The 19792-nt window shown below is 47.0% G+C and overlaps 1 protein-coding gene across 6 annotated transcripts in view; it reads left to right on the top strand.

Moving 5' to 3' along the window:
• ACSBG2 (acyl-CoA synthetase bubblegum family member 2) overlaps positions 1-19792 on the top strand; it is a 51349-nt gene that overhangs the window by 15254 nt on the left and 16303 nt on the right. For 3 of the 6 annotated variants that reach the window (XM_083720358.1, XM_083720357.1, XM_083720356.1), the window contains exons 3-9: positions 6820-6878; positions 10054-10289; positions 12557-12645; positions 13159-13279; positions 15828-15908; positions 16839-16988; positions 18093-18269. In XM_083720358.1, coding sequence (XP_083576484.1) covers positions 6820-6878; positions 10054-10289; positions 12557-12645; positions 13159-13279; positions 15828-15908; positions 16839-16988; positions 18093-18269 — 913 coding nt within the window. Of the gene's footprint in view, positions 1-4928; positions 5197-6819; positions 6879-10053; positions 10290-12556; positions 12646-13158; positions 13280-15827; positions 15909-16838; positions 16989-18092; positions 18270-19792 lie in introns of those variants that run through there. The other 3 variants (XM_083720360.1, XM_083720359.1, XM_083720361.1) reach the window with 3 other exon arrangements.

Raw genomic sequence — 19792 nt, 5'->3', positions numbered from 1 at the left:
TGGCTGCCCTTGAAGGTGATATAGAGAGGCTTTAGCTATAAACGAACGTTCTGTGACAATTCAGCATGCTCGGTTCTCGTTGGGAGGTTTTTGAGATGTCTTCCCCCTTGGCTTACGTAGCTCAGGTTTGTGTGGTTTTTGGCACACACACCCTCCACGATCACAGTGGAACAGTCTCCCTCGGGCGGCTGTGGACTTTCCTTCCCTGGAGATTTTTAAGCGGAGGTTAGATGGACATCTGTCATGGATGCTTTAGCTGAGGAGTTCCTGCACTGCAGGGCGTTGGACTACATGACCCTCCAAGTCTGTGATTCTATAATCACATTTCTTCTAAGCAAGTGTCCTTAGCCATGGCGCAATCAGGACAAACTCCCGGTACTCGGATTATTGAAGTTGGGTTTCCAAACGAGCAATCTTAAATATTCTTCTACGTTTGCTGAGTAGGGGTTGCAGTTAGGCTCTATGCCTGAGTGCCTTTTAATTCCCGGAAACAACAATGATCCAATCGCTGGAGCGATCAGACAAGTTAATTGGGAATGGCCTAAGTATGGGTCGTTAAGGTAACAAAGGAACTGGCTCTGTGCCAGAAAACAATTGGGAGCCCCGGCTGGCAGGTGCTTTGGAAAAACAAAAGCCAGAGTTGAAGCAGAAAAAGGAGCCATGCCTGATTTTGGTGGGAATCCCAGGCTGTGGCTATGGGAGAAGCAATACCTTCTTGGGGTGCTAATACCATGAGCCCCTCTAACTTAGGCTCAGGTTGTATATATGTGTCAAGGAACCATATATACTAAAGATAAGACACTCTCCACTGTGCCTCATTCCCAAAAGGAGATACGGACCCTGGAACCATTGTTAGCTCCATCTGGTATGCAGGATGAGACCCTACCTGCCTGTGGACTGTCTCGCCAGAGTGGTGCATGCTCTAGTTATCTCCCGCTTGGACTACTGCAATGCGCTCTACGTGGGGCTACCTTTGAAGGTGACCCAGAAACTACAACTAATCCAAAATGCGGCAGCTAGACTAGTGACTGGGAGTGGCCGCTGGGACCACATAACACCGGTCCTGAAAGACCTACATTGCCTCTAGGACGTTTCCAAGCACAATTCAAAGTGTTGGTGCTGACCTTGAAAGCCCTAAATGGCCCAGTATACCTGAAGGAGCGTCTCCATCCCCATCGTCCATCCCGGACACTGAGGTCCAAGGGCCTTCTGGCGGTTCCCTCCCTGCAAGAAGTGAGGTTACAGGGAACCAGGCAGAGGGCCTTCTCGGTGGTGGTGCCCTCCCATCAGAAGTCAAGGAAATAAACAACTATCTGACTTTTAGAAGACATCTGAAGGCAACCCTGCTTAGGGAAGCTTTTAATGTTTGATGTTGTATTGTATTTTTAATATTTTGTTGGGAGCCGCCCAGAGTGGCTGGGGAAGCCCAGCCAGATGGGTGGGGTATGAATTATAAATTATTATTACTATTAGAATCTCATATATATGCTAGACACCAAATGTCTCCTTAAACCAAGATTAAAGGTAAAGGGAACCCTGACCATTAGGTCCAGTCGTGGCTGACTCTGGGGTTGCGACGCTCATCTCGCTTTATTGGCTGAAGGAGCCGGCGTACAGCTTCCGGGTCATGTGGCCAGCAGTACTAAGCCGCTACTGGCGAACCAGAGCAGCGCACGGAAACTCCATTTACCTTCCTGGCAGAGCAGTACCTATTTATCTACTTGCACTGTGATGTGCTTTCGAACTGCTAGGTTGGCAGGAGCAGGGACCGAGCAACGGGAGCTCACCCCGTCGTGGGGATTCGAACCGCCAACCTTCTGATCGGCAAGTCTAGGCTCTGTGGTTTAACCCACAGCGCCACCCGTGTCCCTTCCAAACCAAGGTTACAGTTGCCAAAAAGGAATGCCTAGTTGCCATTTCTGGGCAAGACAGCTCTAAAGTCTTATTTTTTCATAGGATGGACTCAGTTAAACGTCTGGCTCATTCAGAGGACAACCTTGAGATCGGTTAAGAGCTTTGAGAACTTAAAGAAGAAAAGTCCCTTGATCCAGGGACATATTGGCCTGTTCCGACCTCTTTTTCTTAATGGGGACACGGTCCATTCATCTTTTTAGGAGGAGATAATTCTTTCAATCCCAAGAAGCCAGACTTAACCGCGTTCTTGTGCCGCTAGGGTTCAATCAACGTTTTCCAGGAAGCTTGGGTGCTCTTTGTTTCTGCGCCATCTTGGAAAAAACTGGCCAGCCTTTCTTCTCTTCAACGCACCATAAACCAGCTCAATTTCTCAATGTTCCCTTCTCTTGAGATCTGAAGGGCTGATGAAGGCAACAAAGGAATCTTGTCCTACTTGAAAACCTTCAGCAACATTTTTGTGGCTTTGAGCTATTTCTGGGACCGGGTCGATTTGTCAGATGATGGTGGAAAGGCACAGAATGAGTGGGTGGAAATAATGGTTTTACTTCAGAACACAGGAAGGCTGCTTTGTGGAACGTCAAGCCAATTGGTTCTTCTTGCTCATTTCCCCAAACTTGGTTTTTTACATGTATAATTTTTGAATTTATAATTTTCAGGTTTACACGTTTCACTAATTCTACACTCATTTTGACATTTCAAAATTGACTTCCTCCCCCCTCTTTCTGCGGTTCCTTAAATTTATTTTCAATATCTTCTGCATATCCAGATTAACTTAATTTGCTCATTTATTCATCTTCTTTAAATATACAGTGGTACCTCGGGTTAAGTACTTAATTCGTTCCGGAGGTCCATTCTTAACCTGAAACTGTTCTTAACCTGAAGCACCACTTTAGCTAATGAGGCCTCCTGCTGCTGCCGCGCTGCCGGAGCACGATTTCTGTTCTCATCCTGAAGCAAAGTTCTTCACCCGAGGTACTATTTCTGGGTTAGTGGAGTCTGTAACCTGAAGCGTATGTAACCCGAGGTACCACTGTATACTCTTACAAAACTGCAGGTTATTGCAGTGATCCTGCCAATGTTCTCATCTGTTTACGATTTATCTGTAAATATTCAAAAAATAATTTCCATTATTTTATAAAAAGTTTATATTGATTTCTTCTTCTTCCGGTAAGTTTCACCATTTCTGCATATTCCGTAAGTTTTTGTATACGTTCTTCCTGGGACTACTGCCACATTCTGGATTCGTTGTCGTTTCTGGGTCTCCTTCAAAGGTAGCCCCACGTAGAGCGAATTGCAGTAGTCCAAGCACGAGATACTGTATTTTTCGCCCCATAGGACGCACCAGCCCATAGGACGCACCACGTTTTTCGGCGGGGAAATAAAGAAAATAAAATTATCCCCCCCCCCCCCGTGCTTGCGGGGCAGGCAGCGGGGAGAAGCGCTCTTCTCCCCGCTGCCCGCCTGCAGATCAGCTTGCAGGGCCGGCGCTGTGGCTCTCCTGTCAGCCTCCAAACCACATCGGGAGATAGCGGGATGGCGGCATTCCGCCTCTCCGCTGTCCCCCAACCTTGTGGGGCCGGCGCTGTGGCTCTCCTGAAGCCTGGAGAGCGAGAGGGGTCGGTCTCAGCCTGCGTACCAGATGGAGCTGGTAGAAAGCTGCCCTGGATGCAGAATTGGCCCGTGCCTCCATGGACAGCTGTGAGTCCAGAATGACTCCCAGGCTGCGCACCTGGTCCTTCAGGGGCACAGTTACCCCATTCAGGACCAGGGAGTCCCCCACACCTGCCCGCCTCCTGTCCCCCCAAAACAGTACTTCCATCTTGTCAGGATTCAATCTCAATCTGTTAGCCGCCACCCATCCTCCAACCGCCTCCAGACACTCACACAGGACCTTCACCAACTTCACTGGTTCTGATTTAAAAGAGAGGTAGAGCTGGGTATCATCTGCATACTGATGAACACCCAGCCCCCTCCTTTGCCCTCTCGCACCCTGCTCTCTTGGAGACACCCCCAATGAATTTTTGCATTTCTTCTTATTTTCTTCCTCCCCAAAGAGCAATTCTGTGCTTTGCGCAGAAGAACCGAATCGCAACCCGTGCGTGCGCAGACGCACCGCTGCAGGTTGAGAGCATGCATCATGTTCGCAACCCAAGCATACACTATAGTTCTGTCTTGACCAGGGGTAGGCAACCTAAGGCCCAGGGGCCAGATCCGGCCCAATCGCCTTCTGAATCCGGCCGGCGGACGGTCTGGGAATCAGCATGTTTTTACAAGAGTAGAATTTTATTTAAAACGCATCTCTGGGTTATTTGTGGGGCGTAGGAATTTGTTCATTTTCCCCACCCCCCAAAATATAGTCTGGCCCCCCACAGGGTCTGAGGGATGGTGGACCGGCCCACGGCTGAAAAAGGTTGCTGACCCCTGATCTTGACAGAATTCAACCTCAATCTGTTAGCCGCCATCCATCCTCCAACCGCCTCCAGACACTCACACAGCGTGGGTCTTGAACCCTCGCCCCTGACAGCGAGTGGCTCTGTTAAGTTGTGGGTGAACATATCAGACGACACAGCGATTCTTCAAACAGCTCTTGTTTATTCACAGGCCAGGACAGAACTGAACTGAAGGGTTCAGTCAGCCTGCTTATATAGAGCTCCAGTACAACGTAACTGTAACCATTTTCTAAAACTGTCCAATCACTGAACGTCACTTTCGATCCCTTATTTGCATAACTATCTACAGTATCCCCCTGAGAACTTCAGTACATAATAGGCTCGTGCTTTACCGACGTGAGCTATGTCAGGACACGACCACCTTACGTTTGCTGGTACCCTCTCTCCGGCGATGAATGCTCCCGTTTCGCTGATCGGTCCCTGCTCTCGAATGTGTTGCCTTGCGGCTTCGGACCACGCCGCTAGGTTGGCTTTGCCGCAGGACCCACGAAGTCTGGAACCCTGGGACGCGCATGAGGCTGTAGTTGTGGCAGCGACATCACAAGTGCGGCGTTCTAGAAGGAGGGGGGTCTCCCCTTTGGCCTGCAGTGGCAGGAAGACCTCTGCCGGAGCAACACCCTGGGGGGGAGCGGGCAAGGGGGAGGGGGCAAGTTTTCCAACAGCCGGTGCCAGGACAGAACGGAGGGAGGAAATACCCCCGCGGCACTTGTTCCCTCCCCGCAGCCTGAAAGAGAAAAAATAATAATGCCACATTGACATGGGAAGAAGGCGCTGGAAGGCAGAACATCACCCAGCTTCCGGTTTGGAGAGTCGGGAGCAGCGAGGAGGCAGGGTGCGTCTGTGGCTAAGCACCGGGGTGCGCAGTCTCTCGATCTCTCCCCCCCCCCCCCGGTTTCTTTTGCTTGCACAGTTTGAGACATCATTGTCTGTGCAACATTTCTTTTGCAACGCATGCACCTCGGGTCATGCAAAAGGGGTGGCTTTGCAAAACCTGAGCTGCGTGGCGGCCAGTCGCTGTAGCTTTGCAATGTGGGCAAATGATGTTTTATTGTGTGTTTAATATCCTGTTAGGGGATGCAGGTGGCGCTGTGGGTTAAACCACTGAGCCTAGGGCTTGCTGATCAGAAGGACGGCGGTTCGAATCCCCGCGACGGGGTGAGCTCCCGTTGCTCGGTCCCTGCTCCTGCCAACCTAGCAGTTCGAAAGCACGTCAAAGTGCAAGTAGATAAATAGGTACCGGTCCGGCGGAAAGGTAAACAGCGTTTCCGTGCGCTGCTCTGGTTCACCAGAAGCGGCTTAGTCCTGGTGGCCACATGACCCGGAAGCTGTTAGCCGGCTCCTTCGGCCAATAAAGCAAGATGAGGGCCACAACCCCAGAGTTGGTCACGACAAGACCTAATGGTCAGGAGTCCCTTTACCTTTACTAATATCCTGTTGGAAGCCGCCCAGAGTGGCTGGGGAGGCCTAGCCAGATAAAATAATAATATTGTTTATTTTATTTTATTTTAATTATTTATTTAATCTACATATTTTTTTATTTAATTTACCTGGAGGAGCGTCTCCACCCGCATGATCCAGCCCAGACACTGAGATCCAGCGCCGAGGGCCTTCTGGCGGTTCCCTCACTGCAAGAAGCCAAGTTACAGGGAACCAGGCAGAGGGCCTTCTCGGTGGTGGCACCCACCCTGTGGAAAACCCTCCCACCAGATGTCAAAGAGAACAACTACTACAGGACTTTTAGAAGAGATCTGAAGGCAGCCCTGTTCAGGGAAGCTTTTAATGTTTTAACAGACTATTGTATTTTTAATATTTTGTTGGGAGTCGCCCAGAGTGGCTGGGGAAACCCAGCCAGATGGGTGGGGTATAAATAATAATAAATAATAATAAAATTTTATTTAGATCCCACGCTCCCCAGCCGAAGCCGGGCTCAGAGCAGCTAACAACACTAAAATAATACGGCATTCTAAAATCAATTCATTATAAAATCAGTTTAAATCAAATTAATGGCAACCAATAAATTATTATTTTAATGTTGAAGGCCTTTTTTGGGGGGGCGGTCCTCTTGGATGCAGCCTGGCTTTTTTTTTAAAAAAAAAAGTATTAAAGGAAGCTTATTGGTTCCTTTGACTTAAAAAACCACACACACCTTTTTGAAGATTTGCCAGGCTCGTTTGTATTGCTGCTTTGCTTCTAGAAACTAGATTGGGGAGGTTGTGGGTCCTGTTCCCTATCAGTGAATTAGATCAAATCTCTCTGCTTTGCTTTTTTTTAATTTTATTTTTTTGCAGATAGGCATCCTCCGACACAGAGGACCGTGCCTGAAATCCGTCTTCCGCTAAAGATTAAATAGAGTGCCCCGGGGTTGGGGGGATAGCGTCTGAGGGATGAAAAACAACTTAATCTGCTTTGGTTCGCATTGCTGCAGTAACCTGTCTTTTTCTCATTCCCTCCGCAGCGTTGAAAACCACCACCCAGAACCAGATTCACCGGCGGCAGAGATGTTCCGGTCCAAAGGTAGGCAAAAGTTGCTGGTGGTTTTAATTTGCACGTCGGGGAGTGTTTGAGACAGTGACGTGGCTGAAGAATTCTGAGAGAGGCACAACCAGGCCACCCCCATGACACACTCCCTTATCGAGGGCTGCGGGGCTGAGTTCCTGCTTCCAGGGCACATTCAAACATAATAATAATAATAATAATAATAATAATAATAATAATAATAATAATAATATTTTATTATTTATACCCCACCCATCCAGCTGAGTCTCCCCAGCCACTCTGGGCGGCTCCCAATCAAATGTTAAAAACAATACAGCATTAAATATTAAAAACTTCCCTCAACAGGGCTGCCTTCAGATGTCTTTTAAAGATAGGATAGCTGCTTATTTCCTTCACATCTGAAGGGAGGGTGTTCCACAAGGTGGGTGCCACCACTGAGAAGGCCCCCTGCCTGGTTCCCTGTAACCTCACTTCTCGCAGTGAGGGAACCGCCAGAAGGCCCTCGGCGCTGGATCTCAGTGTCCAGGCAAAATGATGGGGGTGGAGACGCTCCTTCAGGTATACAGGACCGAGGCCATTTAGGGCTTTCAAGGTCAGCACCAACACTTTGAATTGTGCTTGGAAACGTACTGGGAGCCAATGCAGGTCTCTCAGGTCCCGGCGGCCAATCCCAGTCCCCAGTCTGGCTGCTGCATTCTGGATTAATTGCCGTTTCAGGGTCAGAGCGCATTGCAGTAGTCCAAGCGGGAGATAACCAGAGCATGCACCACTCTGGCGAATTAGTCTGCGGGCAGGGAGGGTCTCATCCTGCGTACCAGATGGAGCTGGTAGACAGCTGCCCTGGACACAGAATTAACCTGTGCTTCCATGGACAGCTGAGAGTCCAGAATGACTCCCAGGCTGCGCACCTGGTCCTTCAGGGGCACAGTGACCCCATTCAGGACCAGGGAAGCCCCCCACATCCACCATGTTGTGCATGCTACATGCCCCTGCCCCCCAGCGTGCAGCTCCAGCCCAGCTGCCCAGTCCATCAGGGGACCGAAACACTTTCCCTGCCCCGGGCACCAGCAACCCACGCTACGTCACTGTTGTGTGAGCGAGAAAGAGCTGATCTGAAAGGGCAAATCCTCACACCGTTAGGATTCGCACTGGCTTCCTTGAGGTCCCTGAGCAACAAGATGTTGAAGGAGTCCAACACTTAAGCTGGGGTGGCTGTAGCCCCTTCAGAAGGTGCGTGGCGTCTTTTAGATTTGTCCTGTAATATTTGGGACCGTTGCATATCAGTGCTCCAGGAACATTTCCAAAATAACAAAACAGGTAATAAGCGACTCCAGAACTAGGCCTGTAAAATGAACGTTCCGTATTTGACCTCCTTTAGTAATGATTCGTTTTGAAACCTTTAAGATAACACCTAATAATAATAATAATAATAATAATAATAATAATAATAATAATTTGTACCCTGCCCATCTGGCTGGGTTTCCCCAGCCACTCTGGGCGGCTTCCAACAAAGATGAAAGATACACTAAAATGTCACATATTTAAAACTTCCCTGAACAGGGCTGCCTTCAGATGTCTCCTGAATGTCAGGTAGATGTTTATCGCTTTGACATCTGATGGGAGGGATTTCCACAGGGCGGGTGCCACCACCGAGAAGGCCCTCTGCCTGGTTCCCTGTAACTTGGCCTCTCGCAGTGAGGGAACTGCCAGAAGGCCCTCGGAGCTGGACCTCAGTGTCCGGGCAGAACGATGGGGGAGGAGACGCTCCTTCAGATATACTGGACCGAGGCCGTTTAGGGATTTAAAGGTTCCTGTTGGTTACGTCGCTTTGCGTAGTATATCTGGTATACCCGTCATGTTTTATTTCGGAATGTTTCATTTGATCTCTTCCTGTAGGATGCAAACGGCTTTGAGATTTTTTTCCCACCTTAAAAACAAAGCGGCATAGAAATGAAATTGATAATAATAATAATAATACAGTGGTACCTTGGACACGGGTGGCGCTGTGGGTTAAACCACAGAGCCAAGGACTTGCCAATCAGAAGGTCGGCAGTTCGAATCCCTGCAATGAGGTGAGCTCCCATTGCTCGGTCCCTGCTCCTGCCAACCTAGCAGTTCGAAAGCACATCAAAGTGCAAGTAGATAAATAGGTACCACTCTGGCAGGAAGGTAAACAGCGTTTCCATGCGCTGCTCTTAGTCCTGCTGGTCACATGACCCAGAAGCTGTACGCCAGCTCCCTCGGCCTGAAAGCGAGATGAGTGCCACAACCCCAGAGTCGGTCACGGCTGGACCTAATGGTCAGGGCTCCCTTTACCTTTACCTTTTTACCTTGGTTCTCAAACGCCTCGGTACTCAACAACTTGAAACCCAAACACTTCAAAGTAAGGGTTCCGGTTTGCAAACTTTTTTTGGAAGCCGAACATGCTCCGTTTTGAGTGTTACGCTCAGGTCTGTCTGTTTTTGCTATTTATTTTGCGTTTTTGTTTTTGCGGCTCTTTCTTTGTGACTGTGTGGAACCCAGTTCAGCTACTGATGGATTGGTTGTGTGGCTGCAGCACATTGTTTATTGCTTTCATTTTAGGGATCAGTGGTCTCATTAGATAGCAAAATTCACGTCAAATTGCTGCTTTGGGGGTTGTTTTTAAAAGTCTGGCACGGATTAATCTGTTTTGCATTACTTTCTATGGGAAGGCGCGCCTCGGTTTTGGAACGCTTTGGTTTTGGACCGGTCTTCCGGAACGGACTACCGTATTTTTCACTCTGCAAGACGCACCAGACCACAAGACGCACCTAATTTTTGGAGGAGGAGAACAAGAAGAAAAATATTCTGAATCTCAGAAGCCAGAACAGCAAGAGGGATCGCTGCGCAGCGAAAGCAGCAATCCCTCTTGCTGTTCTGGCTTCTGGGATAGCTGCGCAGCCTGCATTCGCTCCATAAGACGCACACACATTCCCCTCCACTTTTTAGGAGGGAAAAAGTGAGTCTTATAGAGCAAAAAATACGGTAAGTTTGAGAACCAAGTTACCACTGTATATAAAAATCCGCAAGTGAGAACAGTTGATGATCCGTTGGCCAGTATTCCTACGATGCCCGTTTTAATGCTTGAAGGACATATTTAGGCTGCCTGTTTAAGACTTTTTCATGGCCCCTGTCCCCCCCCATCTTGTTCTCTCTCCCATGGACACCCCAGCTCCGCCTTCTGTAGGACTGTGGACCTCGAAGAGGGATGGGGAAGTCCTCCTGAGGATGGATGAAAGTGGAATCGGGTCCGAGACTCCCATCACCGTCCACGAACTTCTTCTGAACTCCGTCAGTCAATTCGGCGACTATCCGGCCCTTTCTTCCAAGAAAGACGGCAGGTGGACCAAACTCACTTTCAAGGAGTACTACCAGGAGTGCCGGGGAGCCGCCAAGAGCTTTCTAAAGGTTCGAGGGTTTGTGGGGACAAAGCATCTCTTTTTTGACCCCCATCTTCTTCCCTTTACCTTCACAGGGACCCTGCGCGGTAGGCCAGGCTAAGAGATAGATACTTGGCCCCTGGCTTGCCCAACTCTTTGGGAATTCGGGACCTAGAGTTTCCCAGTCTCGGATTTGTTGGGGGAAACCCAGCCACATTATTTTACAGGTGAAACTCGAAAAATTAGAATATCGTGGGAAAGTTCATTGATTTCAGGAATTCAGCTTGAAAGGTGAAACTAATATATGAGACAGACTCGTGACATGCAAAGCGAGATATGTCAAGCCTTGATTTGTGATAATTGTGATAATCATGGCGTACAGCTGGTGGAAACCCCAAATTAACCATCTCAGAAAATTAGAATATTCAAGGAAATCAGCAAAACAAGGATTGCAAATCAAGCAAGATTGGACCTCTGAGAAGTAGAAGCACATCTCGCTTTGCATGTCACAAGTTGATCTCATATATTAATTTTACCATGCAAGTTGAATTCCTGAAATCAATGAACTTTCACTATATTCTAATTTTTCGAGTTTCACCTGTATATCTCATATATATTATATTATACTGGAGCCCCGTTCGCAACATGAACAGAATGCAACCCATGTCTGTGCACGCACAGGTCGCGATTCGCCGCTTCTGCGCATGCGCGTGACGTCATTTTGAGCGTCTGCGCATGCGCGAGCGGCGAAACCCAGAAGTAACCCTTTCCGGTACTTCCGGGTCATTGCAGGACGCAACCTGAAAAGATTTAACCTGAAGCAAATGTAACAAGAGGTATGACTATATTATATTTATATTATATTGTAATATTATATTATATTATATTATATTATATTATATTATATTATATTATATTATATTATATTATATTATATTATATTATATTATATTTATAATAAAATTGTTCTTATAGCATATTTAAGCCACCACAAACGGGCGGCCTCTTTTCGGGGCAGAAACTGTATATTCTCTTCTCTATAATTTTTATTTGATTTTACAACTCCATTCGCACTCATAATCACAAGTAATAGAAATTGCACAATATTCTTCCATATCTGAAGACTTCCCTTCTCCCTTCCGCGGGTTCTTTGAATAACTGTTTTTAAAATACTGCGTCTATCTGATTTACAATCCTCCATTGTATCCGAAATCTGTGTAACATTGCAAGAGTTACTTAAAACCTGACAAAGAGTTCAAGTGTTTACAGTGGTCTTTCAAATATAATGCAAATTTGTCCCATTCTTTATTGAAGTTTTGATCCTCCTGGTTTCTGGTTTTCCTAGTTAGTCTTGCCATCTCTGCATGGTCCAGTAATTTCATCTGCCAGTCCACCCAAGTAGATATCTTGTCGTTTTTCCAACTCTGGCCAAGAAGCATCCTTGCAGCTGTTGTAGCGTACATAAAGAGTCTTTTCAGTTCCTTCGGTATCTCTGCACCTACAATTCCTAAGAAAAAGCCTTCTGGTTTTTTAACAAAAGTTATCTCAAACATTTTTTTTTAGTTCATTGCAAGGTGGATAAAAATCAATGGTGTGTTTTTTAAAAAATGGGTTTTTAAAATTTAAATTGGATTTTTTAAAATTTAAATTGGATTTTTAAAATAAAATGCTTTGGGAGGAAAAATCTTTCTAAAGATAGTTTTCTATTTAAGTTACATTATAGTCCAAAGGTTAAACTTTTAATGTGGTTTTTTAAAAAAAACAAAACACCTTAGACTGAGTTTTAGCACACATGAAAAACTTAAAACAAATCCTTATTTCCTGATGAATAGCCTTTGGACTATTGTTGTTGTTGTTGTTTAGTCGATTTTGTCCTTCTCTCGTAGTTTGTCTGTTAGTTTAGCCAATTCTGCATAGTTCATCAGTTTTTCTGGCCATTGTTCCTTTGATGGTATTTCTTCCGTCTTCCACTATTGTGCAATCAAGATTCTTGCCGCTGTTGTAGCATAAATAATGTCCATTTTCCTTTTGGTAGCTCTTTATTTGAGATACCTAACAAAAAGGTTTCAGGATGTTAAACAAAATTCATTTTAAACATTTTTTTTCAATTCATTGTATATCATTTCCCAATATTTTTTAATGCGTTTGCATTCCCACCACTTATGATAAAATGTTCCTTCCCTTTCCTTACATCTCCAGCAACTGTTATTTTCCTTCCTAAACATCTTTGCCCAAAAAAATGGGTGCATTTTGGAAGATGCCTTCTTACCCAAGTCTCTTCTCTTTGTGTTGCAGTTGGGCCTGGAACGCTTTCACGGCGTTGGCATCCTGGGATTCAATTCTGCCGAATGGTTCATAGCGGACATCGGAGCGATTCTGGCTGGGTGAGTTTGACCGTTCTGAAAAATGAAGCATAACTCCGAACGGGAGTTAAACCACAGAGCCCAGGACTTGCCGATCGGAAGGTCGGCGGTTCGAATCCCCGCAATGATGCAATGCTCAGTCCCTGCTCCTGCCAACCTAGCAGTTCGAAAGCACGTCAGAGTGCAAGTAGATAAATAGGTACCACTCCGGCGGGAAGGTAAACGGCGTTTCCGTGCGCTGCTCTGGTTCGCCAGAAGCGGCTGAGTCCTGCTGGCCACATGACCCGGAAGCTGTACGCCGGCTCCCTCGGCCAGTAAAGCGAGATGAGCGCCGCAACCCCAGAGTCGGTCACGACTGGACCTAATGGTCAGGGGTCCCTTTGCCTTTACCTTGTCATTTGGAGGGCTGGGAAAGAGGGCCTAGGGCTGTGGTCTGTGTCCAAGTTTGCAGCCTAGTCCCTCTGTGTTCAAACCTCATCTCAGATGTCTGTTGCACCTGGATTACAGTCGCTCTCCTTTTTTCCACATACGCAGAGGTTTTGCTGTTGGCATTTACACAACCAACTCCCCGGAGGCCTGCCAGTACGTCGCAGAGAACTGTGGAGCCAATATCCTTGTGGTGGAGAATGACCGGCAACTTCAGAAAATCTTGGAGGTGATGTGGGGTCGTGGGCTGTGGGCATTCGAGTGTTCGGGTATACGCTAGCTTGCGAAATTATGCTGTATTTTTTGCTCTATAAGACTCACTTTTCCCCTCCTAAAAAGTAAGGGGAAATGTGTGTGCGTCTTATGGAGCGAGTGCAGGCTGCACAGCTATCCCAGAAGCCAGAACAGCAAGAGGGATTGCTGCTTTCACTGTGCAGCAATCCCTCTTGCTGTTCTGGCTTCTGAGATTCAGAATATTTTTCTTGTTTTCTTGCTCCAAAAACTAGGTGCGTCTTGTGGTCTGGTGCGTCTTATAGAGCGAAAAAGACAGTACTTTTAGGGCCGTAAAGGGGGCGCAAAATCCAGATTCGGTAACCCAGGTTGAAATCGGACTCCTATAACCCTGCCGTGTCGAGGGAAACTGCAATCACAACATTAAGTTGCACTTACAGTGGTACCTTGGTTCTCAAACTTAACTTGTTCCGGAAGTCCGTTCCAAAACCAAGGTGCGCTTTCCCATAGAAAGCAATGCAAAACTGATTGATCTGTTCCAGACTTTTGAAAACTACCCCTAAAATTGCAATTTAACATGAATTTTGCTAACTAACGAGACCATTGATCCATAAAATGAAAGCAATAATCAAGGTAGAGTGGTACCTCGGGTTATATACGCTTCAGGTTACATACGCTTCAGGCTACAGACTCCGCTAACCCAGAAATAGTGCTTCAGGTTAAGAACTTTGCTTCAGGATGAGAACAGAAATCGTGCTCTGGCGGTGCGGCAGCAGGAGGAGGCCCCATTAGCTAAAGTGGTGCTTCAGGTTAAGAACAGTTTCAGGTTAAGAACGGGCCTCCGGAGCGAATTAAGTACTGAACCCGAGGTACCACTGTACTGTATTATAAAATAAATAAGGCAGTATTGTAGATGATAAAAATAAAAAATTTGGATGGGGGGCTTTTACCAATTTCTGCAGACATACAATCATTAGCTGAACTGGGTTCCACACAGTCACGAAAACAAAAAAATCAGAAAAAGCCTCAAAAACAAAAGCGCAAAATAAATAGCAAAAGCAAAAGTGCCAAACGTAATCCGTTCCAGAAGTCCGTTTGACTTCCGAAATGTTCGCAAACCAAGGTGTGGCTTCTGATTGGTGCAAGCGCCCCGGAAACAGTAGCCCACAGCCGCATCGGATGTTTGGCTTCTGAAAAACGTTTGAAAACCGGAACACTTCCGGGTTTTCGGCATTGGAGAAAGGCTCTCCTCCCTGGAAGAGAGGGGAGTGGTTGTGGGCGGGAGGTCGAGCTCCGCCCCTAGGAGGGGGCGTTAGCCCCCTGCCCCCTCCTCTCACCTGGCTGGCGCCCACGCCCCTCGGCAGGCACCCAGCCAGCTGCCCCTGAGGGGGCGTTTACAGCAGCCTTTTGCTGTGGCGCCAGCTCCTCCTCGGCCTCATTCTTCTCTCCGTCGTCTCGTCGCGATTCACCCACCTTCCGCTCCCTTTGAGCTCAGGGTCTTAGTTCCTTGGCCTTGCTATGGACCTTAGGTTGGTTGTCCAGGGGGCCTGGTAGGAATTTTTCCATTTGGCATTAGGCTTTTGGGTTTTCTCGCCTACCTCGTAGCAATCGTCACAACTTTTGTGGTATTGGTGGGTGGGTTAGGCATTGGAATACAGTGGTGCCCCGCAAGACGAATGCTTCGCAAGATGGAAAACCCGCTAGATGAAAGGGTTTTCCGTTTTGGAGGTGCTTCGCAAAACGAATTTCCTACGGGCTTGCTTCGCAAGACGAAAAGGTCTTGCGAGTTCCTGCGGGGTTTTTTTCCTCCCCCCCCCCTTTTCCCCAAGCCGCTTATCAGCTGATCCGCTAAACCGCTTAACAGCTGGTCCGCTAAGCCGCTTAACAGCTGATCCGCTAAGCCCGCCAAGCCGCTAATAGCGCTAATCCGCTAAGCCGCTAATGGGCTTGCTTCGCAAGACGAAAAAACCGCAAGACGAAGAGACTTGCAGAACAGATTCTTTTCGTCTTGCGAGGCACCACTGTAATGTGTTGTGGTGTGTCGAAGGGCTAGGTGTGGCCATCGCCTATGCCTTCAATTTTTGGGTATTCCGTTAAAGGAATCTGGCGGTCGTGTACTCTGTCCGATGCCTGCTTGGCGGGAGGCCATGGCACGACCCTCGGTGACATCAGGGGTGAGCCTATAGTTGGATTAGCATCAACAGGCTCCACCTGCTGGTGAATAAACCCCCTTGTTTTAGACATCCAATGCCTAAGCCAATACCTTTTCACTGCTGTAATCAATAAAGTTGTGGCCTTTCCTTGCCCATTAACCTTATATCACGTGTCCTTGCATATTCATTTCACATTGCGGGGGTCGGGTCCTCGAACCACAACCAAGGCGTTTGAGAACCAAGGTACCACTGTAGTGTATTAAGCCATCAGAGCACAGGGATTTCCTCGTGGAAATGACTGCAAAGGTGCGGGATTCCTGCATTGAGTTAGGGGGCTGGGATGGATGACCTCTGAGGTTCCCCCTCTCAGTTCTGTGGTCTTTCTTGCTCTAGGTTAAGAGCCAGTTGCCTCTTGTGAAGGCAATCATCCAGTATGGCGAAGAGCTCAAGGAGAAAAGGCCAAATCTGTACACGGTGAGTATCTCCTCTTTTCCTTCCGTTCCACCTTCTCTAAACCTTCCCTGAGTGCTTCATTGAGTTTGAGTTGGAAGGGACCCCAATCCCCTGCGATGCAGGGATCACAAAAAAGCCAATTTTTGTCAGGTCGTGAATTTAAGCCACGCTTTAGCCTTTCACGGTTGGAATTTGGAAGAAAAAAAAGTGAGGCTTATATTCAGGCCAATACGGTATACTGCCAGGTCAAAAATTAAGAAACCAAGATCATGATATGGACTTCAAATTGGTTTGGGATGATATATCGATATATCACCCAGGCCTCATGGGATCCTGAGCCATGTACGACTTTATAGGTCAGCACCAGCACTTCGGACTAGACCCAGAAACTCGCCGGCAGCCAGTACAGTAAAGTTGGGCTGGAATTGGTGTTACATTCTCAAATCACCTTGTTTAAATCTTGTTTAAATAAATAGAATAAATAGAATTGTAGACCCTTCTTAATCAAGTTCTTCCCTTCTGTGGTTCTGTCTTTTGGTAAAGGAAAGGGGATGGGTAGTGCTGTGGTCTAAACCACCGAGCCTCTTGGGCTTGCCGATAAGCAGGTTGGCGGTTCGAATCCCCGCGACGGGGTGAGCTCCCGTTGCTCTGTCCCAGCTCCTGCCAACCTAGCAGCTCAAAAGCACACCAGCGCAAGCAGAGAAATAGGTACCACTGCGACGGGAAGCTAAACAGCGTTTCTGTGCACTCTGGTTTCCGTCATGGTGTCCCGTTGCGCCAGAAGTGGTTTGGTCCTGCTGGCCACATGGCCCGAAAAGCTCTGTGCGGACAATTGCCAGCTCCGTCGGCCTGAAAGTGAGATGAGCGCCACAAGCCCATAGTTGCCTTGAACTGGTCTTAACCGTCCAGGGGTCCTTTACCTTTACCCTTGTGTCTCTTTCGTTCATGCAGTGGAGCGAGTTCATGGCGCTTGGGGCCAGCATCTCGGATGACCAGCTTGACAAAATCATCGCGTCCCAGAAGCCCAACCAATGTTGCACCCTGATCTATACCTCAGGGACGACGGGTCAGCCCAAGGGAGTCATGTTGAGCCACGACAACGTGAGTGAGATTCGCCGCTTTGGGAAACTTTCAGGAGGGTCGCAGCCCTGGGGATGAAATCTTATCTCTCCCAAACAGGTCTCCCGTATCAGATACCGGCCACTTGAGTTGTGCAAGAAATCGCCATGGGTGAAAAAGGAGGAATGCAGTTATAATTAAGCCCATTTGGAAATTTGGGGCATGTGGGTGCCTCTGGTGGGGAAGGGCAAAATAATAATAATAATAATAATAATAATAATAATAATAATAATAATGGTTTATTTGTACCCCGCCCGTCTGGCTGCGTTTCCCCAGCCACTCTGGGTGGCTTCCAACAAAGATTTAAAATACATTAAAATGTCACACATTTAAAAGCTTCCCTAAACAGGGCTGCCTTCAGATGTCTTCTAAATGTCAGGTAGTTGTTTTTCTCTTTGACATCTGGTGGGAGGGTGTTCCACAGGGCGGGCGCCACCACCGAGAAGGCCCTCTGCCTGGTTCCCTGTAACTTGGCTTCTCACAGGGAGGGAACCGCCAGAAGGCCCTCGGAGCTGGACCTCAGTTTCCAGGATGGACGATGGGGGTGGAGATGCTCCTTCAGGGATACAGGACCAAGGCCGTTTAGGGCTTTAAAGGTCAGCACCAACTCTTTGAATTGTGCTTGGAAACGTACTGGGAGCCAATGTAGGTCTTTCAGGACTGGTGTTATGTGGTCTCGGTCCCAGTCACCAGTCTAGCTGCTGCATTCTGGATTAGTTGCTGTTTCCGGATCACCTTCAAAGGGAGCCCCACATAGAGCGCATTGCAGTAGTCCAAGTGGGAGATAAACAGCATGGACCACTCTGGCCAGACAGTCTGCGGACAGGGAGGGTCTCCTCCTGCATACCAGATGGAGCTGCCCTGGACACCGATTTGACCTGCGCCTCCATGGACAGCTGTGAGTCCAAAATGACTCCCAGGCTGCGCTCCTGGTCCTTCAGGGGGCACAGTTACCCAACACAATATTTTGTTGGAAGCTGCCCAGACTGCCTGGGGAAACCCAGCCAGATGGGCGGGGTATGAATAATAAATAATAATAATTATGTGTGTGTGTTGCGTTGTCGCTGAAGTGTCGTGCCTTTGCAGATCACCTGGACGGCCCGGGCAGGAGGCAACTACGTCGGCCTGAGCAAAGCGACAGAGCGTCAGGAGGTCGTGGTCAGCTACCTGCCTCTCAGCCATGTGGCTGCGCAGATGATTGACATCTGGCTGCCGATCACGTTTGGAGTCCACATCTGCTTTGCGCAACCGGATGCTTTGAAGGTGATGTTCGGGAAAATTTAAAAACAAAACCAGAACCCAGAACCCACAGCCCCGCAAGAACACACAGAAGCACTTGGGTGTTTTTCCCATTCCCCATGTCATTTTTATTAAATCTCCAAAAAGATTCCCCCAAAACTAATCATCATACACAATCTCTTTTTTAAAAAATCCCCACAGTTTATTCTTTTTTAAATAATTTTTTATTGCAAAACAATTTACATAAAACAACACAAACATAAACACAGTACATCAGTAACAACTACACACACGCTAACAAATCGTCTGACTTCACACACACTTTTGACTTCCAAATCACCTTATTGTGCTTTTTACACATTCTTAACCTATACATGGGCGTGGGTGGCGCTGTGGGTTAAACCACAGAGCCTAGAACTTGCCGATCGGAAGGTCGGCGGTTCGAATCCTTGCGACGGGGTGAGCTCCTGTTGCTCGTTCCCTGCTCCTGCCAACCTAGCAGTTCGAAAGCACGTCAAGTGCAAGTAGATAAATAGGTACCGCTCCGGCAGGAAGGTAAACAGCGTTTCCGTGCACTGCTCTGGTTCGCCAGAAGCGGCTTGGTCATGCTGGCCACATGACCCAGAAGCTGTACGCTGGCTCCCTCGACCAGTAAAGCGAGATGAGCACCGCAACCCCAGAGTCAGTCATAACTGGACCTAATGGTCAGGGGTCCCTTTACCTTTACCTTTTAACCTATACACACTTCCTGTTATATCTGTTACATATCACAAAAAGAATTAAATTTCTAGCAATCCTTCATATTCAAGATTCAATCTAAACCTGTCAGGAGATCTGCATTTTCACAGTATTGTTTTATATCTTCGATAAATATTATCCATTCTTTACTCACTTTCAGATTTATATTTCCTCTTGTTCCTCCAGTCATTTTTGCAAGTTCCAAGTATTCTATCATCTTGGCAGTCAAGCTTTGTGGGAATTAAGTCACAGGTTTTCCAGTTTTTTGCTATTAGGATTCTAGCCACCATAGTCACTTACATAAAGATGGTTCTAATTATTATTTTTTTGTATTTCAGTGAACATATTGCCTATTTTCCCCTCAAAATTTTTATTGATTTTCAACCTTTAAAACATCACATAAACACATAAAAACATAAAAACACTCAACAAAGAAAACACAGCAATAAACTAAACACGGGGGAACTTATATCTTCTGGTACCCAATTTCTTCACATTAATAAGTGACTTTCTCAACTCCCCTCTAACTGAATTTCATTATATCACTTTTATAACAGTTCTCCAAATTCATATTTCTAATAATATTAACTCCTTTGGTTTACTAACCTCTTCTCCTTTACTATTAATTTAATCCTTAATACTTACTAAAACCTATTCTTATTCTACCCCTAAGCCTATTTGATACTTCCAAGGATTTTATATTTATCTTATACCACAATATTTATCTTATACCATATTTATCTTATACCACAATACCACAATATTTAGCTAAATATTCTTTAAATTTATTCCAGTTCTTTCAGTGGACA

The sequence above is a fragment of the Podarcis gaigeae genome, assembly GCF_964106915.1.
Source record: "Podarcis gaigeae genome assembly, chromosome: 18".
Classification (NCBI taxonomy): Eukaryota; Metazoa; Chordata; class Lepidosauria; order Squamata; family Lacertidae; genus Podarcis; species Podarcis gaigeae.
Note: the sequence above shows the minus strand (reverse complement) of the source record. Positions and strands in the feature narration are given on the sequence as shown.